We start from the raw sequence: 6,000 nt of genomic DNA on the forward strand, positions 1-6,000 counted from the left end.
TTTTCAACACTGGCATCAGATAAGAAGCCAAAGAAATGTCTAAATTTGTGCCTGTTGTGATGTTTTGGATTAGAGTTATATGTCCAGATGAGACATCAAACACCACATTACATAAGTATACCATCACTACCGCCCCCATATGCAAACACTCCATCTTTCATCCAAGCAATGTTTACACTGTAAAGCGTCCAATCAGGGACAACAACACAATGCATCATTGTTGTCTTAAACTCCTTTTTAGCAAAGAAAACAAACTCATATTATCACTCGCATATTATAAACATCCAGCAGCAACACAACGTTTTGGCATGACTACTATTTTGATGAAAAAAGTACTGAACCAAGTCAACAGACTACCTTGAGAAGTGATACACGTAGAGGTGGCAGTAAGTTGATATCTGAGTTGTCTGGATGGCCAGTAAGACGGCCGATACGGACTGATGGTGGCCACGCCCACTACTACCACTACTGTAGCTCAGTCACTGATGTTACCCCGATTATGTCATTTTTGCCAATTCACTGTTAGCTTTCAAAAATTAAGCAATGTAGCACATAATCACAAACAATATGTAAGATATTTAAGCTGAGTTATTATTTTTTTTAATTTTAAAGCTGACATTTAAGTTGAATCATGAATCATGCTAGTTAGGTACTTTTTACATTAGCACACTGTGCCTAGCAACAGTGTGTTTATAGAGCCAAAACATTAGTATAATTAGTATTAGTATAAATAGTTTAAAATGTATTCAAGGAATATGATTATGAATATGATTATTTGATGACATGAAAATATGATCGTTATGAATCGTTACAAAACTTCCAGTGAAATGACCCCACACGTGACGTCACAGCAGAATCTCCGAGAACTTCCAGCAGGTCTCGTGAAGCACACGTGATGAAGTCGGGGCTCCGCCTCCAACCCAGAAGGCGGGAGGAGCGGCGTTACCTCCGGGCGCTCAGCCGGATTCTCCTCACACTACGCCTGCCTCCGGTCGACTTCCGGCGCCGAGTCCCTCCGTGCTTCACCCCCCCCACTTTGGCGGCGTATCCACCGGGCTGAAGTGAGAAGAAGACATGGAGCAGATGGAGGACATAGTACAACTGAGCGAGTACCAGAGGAGAACTTTGGAGGAGAATTTCACTAAAGTCAGCAGGCACCCTGATGGGACGACGCTCATGTTGATAGCCGCCGAGTGTGGACTCTCTCAGGAGTACACGCAGGTGAGAGACCTGATGGATGTGTACTTTTATGTGTGAGCAATAATTGTCATCATTTGTTATCAAATATGTTACTATGTCATATATACAGTTGCACGTGAAATCACTCGACCCTTTTGGTACATTCCATTTATTTCGCGAGTTGATCTATTTAAATGGGTTAATTGCAAACTACTGCGAGCTAATAAACTATACACGTAAATTCGAATTTAACGAGATAAGTAAGTCAATTTAACAACCGTACTCGTATTCTGGGGTTGTTTTTAATGTTATAAATATTGTTGTAAATTGTATAGTATTTGTTAAACAATGCAAACTAAATAGCTTTTCTTAAAAAAAAATATATATATATACATATATAATTATTTAAAAATATAACATATATATATTTTATTATTATTTTTTATTTTTTATTTTTAATATATATAGGCTATGACTTATTCCAAAAGCTTTATTGTCTGACCACTGGCTGTCAAAACACAAACGCTCCACTGAGCCCTCTTGTGGTCATTTTCAGTATTGCGAGACAATTTCTTTAAAGCAATTTTCCCTCATACGAAATAATGGAAATATATATTATTCCTTATGGCGGCTACCATCACAATACGTTTTAGTGTACAGGCATTTCTTAAAGTCACATTTTCACATTTTAACTGTCATCAAAGTGTAAAAAGAAGAACATTGTGTGCCTTATTAGCATAAGAGACCAAAGCCACTTATGTACTGTATGTATTATACAGTACTACATGCTAACTATGAGGGTATATTATGAATGTTGACTTAGCATCCAGGACAGACACATTTGCATCATGAAAACAACTTAAATTTTCGGTTCTATGGTTGTCATCACATGTTTCCTCTTTGCCAATGCTGGCATCACATATGCACTAACATTATTGACTCTGCCATACTGTACTGAGCAGCCGGGACACAGATAAGCTCATTCTGCCTTTGGTCATCACATGCTCCAATGACATCACTACAACAACTTACATGTTGAGTTCTATGGTTGTCATCACATTTTCTCTCATTTTCAACACTGGCATCAGATAAGAAGCCAAAGAAATGTCAAAATGTTTGCCTGTTGTGATGTTTTGGATTAGAGTTATATGTCCAGATGAGACATCAAACACCACATTATTACATAAGTATACCATCACTACCGCCCCCACTGCGATATGCAAACACTCCATCTTTCATCCAAGCAATGTTTACACTGTAAAGCGTCCAATCAGGGGACAACAACACAATGATAGCGGTGCACCAATGTTCTCATTAGGGGTGCTGGAGCCTATCCCAGCTGTCTTGTACAGGTGGCCAGCCAATCACAAGGCACATATAGACAAACAACCATTCACACTCACATTCATACCTATGGACAATTTGGAGTCACCAATTAACCTAGCATGTTTTTGGAATGTGGGAGGAAACCGGAGTACCCGGAAAAAACCCACGTTCAAAATATTTTCTTCCATAAAGTACCTGTGTTTCTTTTCCACTTCAACCCAACCAACCAGTTGGTCTGGATTAGCCACTTAATTACATGACTGCAACGTAAACACGAGTAAAATAGGAATAAAGCAGGTTGACAGGCCATGGAGTACGAGTCCGCTTCCGGAATGAATTCAAAAATGTGCCACCAAAGATAAAAATGTTGCTAAAAGGACTAAAAGCAATACAACAACAGGACATTTTTTAAAGGGGACCTATTATGCTCATTTGTATTGATTTGTGGACTCCTATAGAGCAGCGACACACAATAATAACCCTCACATAAAGCTTTCTAGATCTTCCAGATTCTGGCTGGACTTCCTGCTTCTGACCCAAACGGTCTTTTTCATTCACTCCACCCCTAGCTGTGCCCACTCTACCGTGATTGGTCACACCCTCAAGCTCTCCCGAGGACTTCCGGACTTCTTTAAGGGCTCACTTCCAAATGCGCAGACCTCATTATCTGATGCTTTGTCATGGTTTAACATGAGCATACAACATTAACTACATTTATATGTCAGAAAAGCATAATAGGTCCCCTTTAAAGGATTCTTTAACATTGTGAGATAGAACCATTTGTGCATAGAACTCCAAAAATGGTTTCCAACAAAAAAAAAGTCCAAAAAAAGTTTCCAACGGCTTCTACAAAATATCAAAGACTGTAGGATCATTATCTCGCTGTGAACCCAATATTGGGGCTAAATATGGTGCTTGGCAGAGTTCTACACCTTTCTACGTGTTTCTCTAGTTTTTGTGTTTCTGTTTTTGTTTCCCCGTTTCACATCTGTGAGCTACACACCCTTTCTTTAAAAAACACCAGGCCATTTAGTGTAAAAAGGCCTTTGACTGCTGCTGCATCCGGACTCAGGTGTTTATGACTGCTCCTATTCATTGTGTGCGAAGGCCCGGTCTGGTCTGGTCTGGTCTGGGCGGTGTTGAGGGTTCAGATCTGGCCCCTTATCAAAAGACCTGACTTCATTTCCTGTCAAGTGTTTTGGATTGTTAACAAAGGCCTCATTGGGGAAGGTTCAAATAAAGAAACTCAAGGCTGCCCCTCCCTGTTCCACATTAACACCATTTACAACGTGCTGCAGCCGCCGTGTTAGCCCCCCCCCCCCCCCCCTGTTTGTTTTCAGTGGACGCCGTAAAGCCAGAGTCAACTTTGCCTCTGTTATGTAAGAGCGCTCTGCAGTGAACAGAAAAAAAGGAAAGCACACTGGGCTTCCTCAGGAACATTCTAATATTCTCATATTCTCATATTCTCATATTCTCATATTCTCATATTCTAATATAACACCAATAACACCAAACTGGCCAATCAAAACGTAGAAACCACCAAGACAAACATGTTCTGGTATGTTTTGATGAGACACCAGGAGACCAGCATTTGCAACCAGGACCTTCTGTCTGCCCCTGGTTGCAAGGAAGTACCCTGGAGAAATCCACTCCACTCAAAGATCCTCTATACGCCAGAAGCACTGTGCTGTTTTTAAGGCATGACTGCAAAAACACTAGTCAAAGATCTTCTATATGCGACAGAAGTGATTTTCTGTCTTTAAAAAAGCAAAGATCTCCTATGTGACAGGAGTGCTCTGCTGTTTTTGAGGACCCCCTGCCAAAAAACACTCGTCAAAGATTGTCTGTGTGACGGGAGTGATCTGATGCTGTTTTTAAGGACCTACTGACAAAAATCACTAGTCAAAGATTGTCTATGTGACGGGAGTGATTTGCTGCTGTTTTTAAGGACCTTCAGACAAAAAACTCTCTTAAAAGATCCTCTTTTTGACAGGAGCGCTCTGCTGTTTTTGAGGTCCTACAACAAAAACATGAGTCAAAGATCTTCTATATGTGACAGAAGTGTTATTCTGTTTTTAAAAAAGCAAAGATCTGCTATGTGACAGATGCTCTGCTATTTTTGAGGACCAACTGGCAAAAAACACTAGTCAAAGATCATCTATGTGACGGGAGTGATCTGCTGCTGTTTTTAAGGATCTTCAGCCAAAAACTCTCTTCAAAGATCCTCTTTTTGACAGGAGCGCTGTGCTGTTTTTGAGGTCCTACAACAAAAACATTAGTCAAAGATCTTCTATATGCGACAGAAGTGCTCTTCTGATTTTAAGTACCAACTACCAAAAACGTTAGTCAAAGATTGTCTATGTGACTTTTTTGAGGACCTAAACACAAAAAATGCTAGTCAAAGATTGTCTATATGTAACAGAACCCTTACCTCTACAAAAAGTCAAAGATCCATTATATGACAGGAGTGGTCTGTTGTTTTAAGCACCTACTGGGAAAGCTAATCAAAGATCCTCTATATGAAAGGAGTATTATGATGGATTCTTGGGTTTTTGAACTGAATGCCATTGTTTAGGGAGTGCATACAGACACGTGGAGGCCACACACACAAAAGCAAGCTAGTTCGATCCCCTTGTGTAGGGAAGCGGACCCGCACCTGTTCTCAGGTCTAATCATGTGATTGGCTGTTGGTCCGTTACATCATCGCTTCTCGTGTTTCAGGTTCTGCAGGCTTTCTGTGTCTGAATCCCGTTCTTGTGTGTGTGTTTATTCCAGAAATGGTTCAACCTTCGCATGGCTCAATGGCGCCAGGCTGAGGGTCTTCCAGCCGAACTGGGCTCTGTGTTGGATTGAGACCCTGGACCTGACCTCCTGGGGGTTGGACCTTCTCCTGGACATCCTCTCCTTCCTGGCCGCTCGCTCTTTGTTTTCCATGAAGATATTTAAACTTCTACAAAGTGAAGGTGTTTGTTTTGCTATATAACCGCCATGTTTACATGAATGAACTTATTATTATTAATAAATTAAGACTTAAAAGGGCTTGCCTGTGCTTCGTCTGTTAGCATAGCATCATCGCATTAGCATTCTGGTCCATTTCTGTATCATCAATTTCAACTAAATTTCAATTTTTGGTTAATAAATTAGCATTAACTACAAATGCTGAGAACGTGTGAATGCTAGAAAGCTAAAAGTGTTATTATAAACTGGCCACAAGGTGTCACTAATGGTACATTGATAAGAAAACAGCCACTGCAAGAAGCACTGAACAGACAACAGAGGTTAAAAATGTCTTACTTATGTCTTTTATGTCTTATTTTCACTTATTATGGCCACTATTTGGGGTAATACAACTCTTAAGGTGACTATAGGGGTGTTATGTTTTGTCTCCAGGGCTCTAATAATGTTAAAAAATTGTGTTTAGAAGATCATCAAGACAAAAAGAAAGTGGTAAACATGTTTCTGATGCTCATTCATTCATTCATTCATTTTCTACCG

At 40.1% G+C, this 6,000-nt stretch overlaps 1 protein-coding gene across 1 annotated transcript; it reads left to right on the forward strand.

Moving 5' to 3' along the window:
* Positions 1 to 956: 956 nt before the first annotated feature.
* Positions 957 to 5,541, forward strand: hopx (HOP homeobox). Its single transcript, XM_078788592.1, has 2 exons — positions 957 to 1,221; positions 5,281 to 5,541. The coding sequence occupies exons 1-2, from the start codon at positions 1,075 to 1,077 to the stop codon at positions 5,356 to 5,358; spliced, it is 225 nt and encodes a 74-aa protein (XP_078644718.1). The 5' UTR covers positions 957 to 1,074; the 3' UTR covers positions 5,359 to 5,541.
* Positions 5,542 to 6,000: the final 459 nt, after the last annotated feature.

Source organism: Doryrhamphus excisus, linkage group LG23, assembly GCF_037039965.1.
Source record: "Doryrhamphus excisus strain RoL-2023G ecotype Guam linkage group LG23, RoL_Dexc_Guam_v1.1, whole genome shotgun sequence".
NCBI classification, from domain to species: Eukaryota; Metazoa; Chordata; class Actinopteri; order Syngnathiformes; family Syngnathidae; genus Doryrhamphus; species Doryrhamphus excisus.

What these genes read in the sequence shown, in the direction of transcription:
- hopx (XM_078788592.1), top strand. Translation starts at nt 1,075, where the DNA reads ATGGAGCAGATGGAGGACATAGTACAACTGAGCGAGTACCAGAGGAGA. An exon ending in TCTCTCAGGAGTACACGCAG is followed by an intron (nt 1,222 to 5,280) that starts GTGAGAGACCTG and finishes TGTTTATTCCAG; the next exon opens with AAATGGTTCAACCTTCGCAT.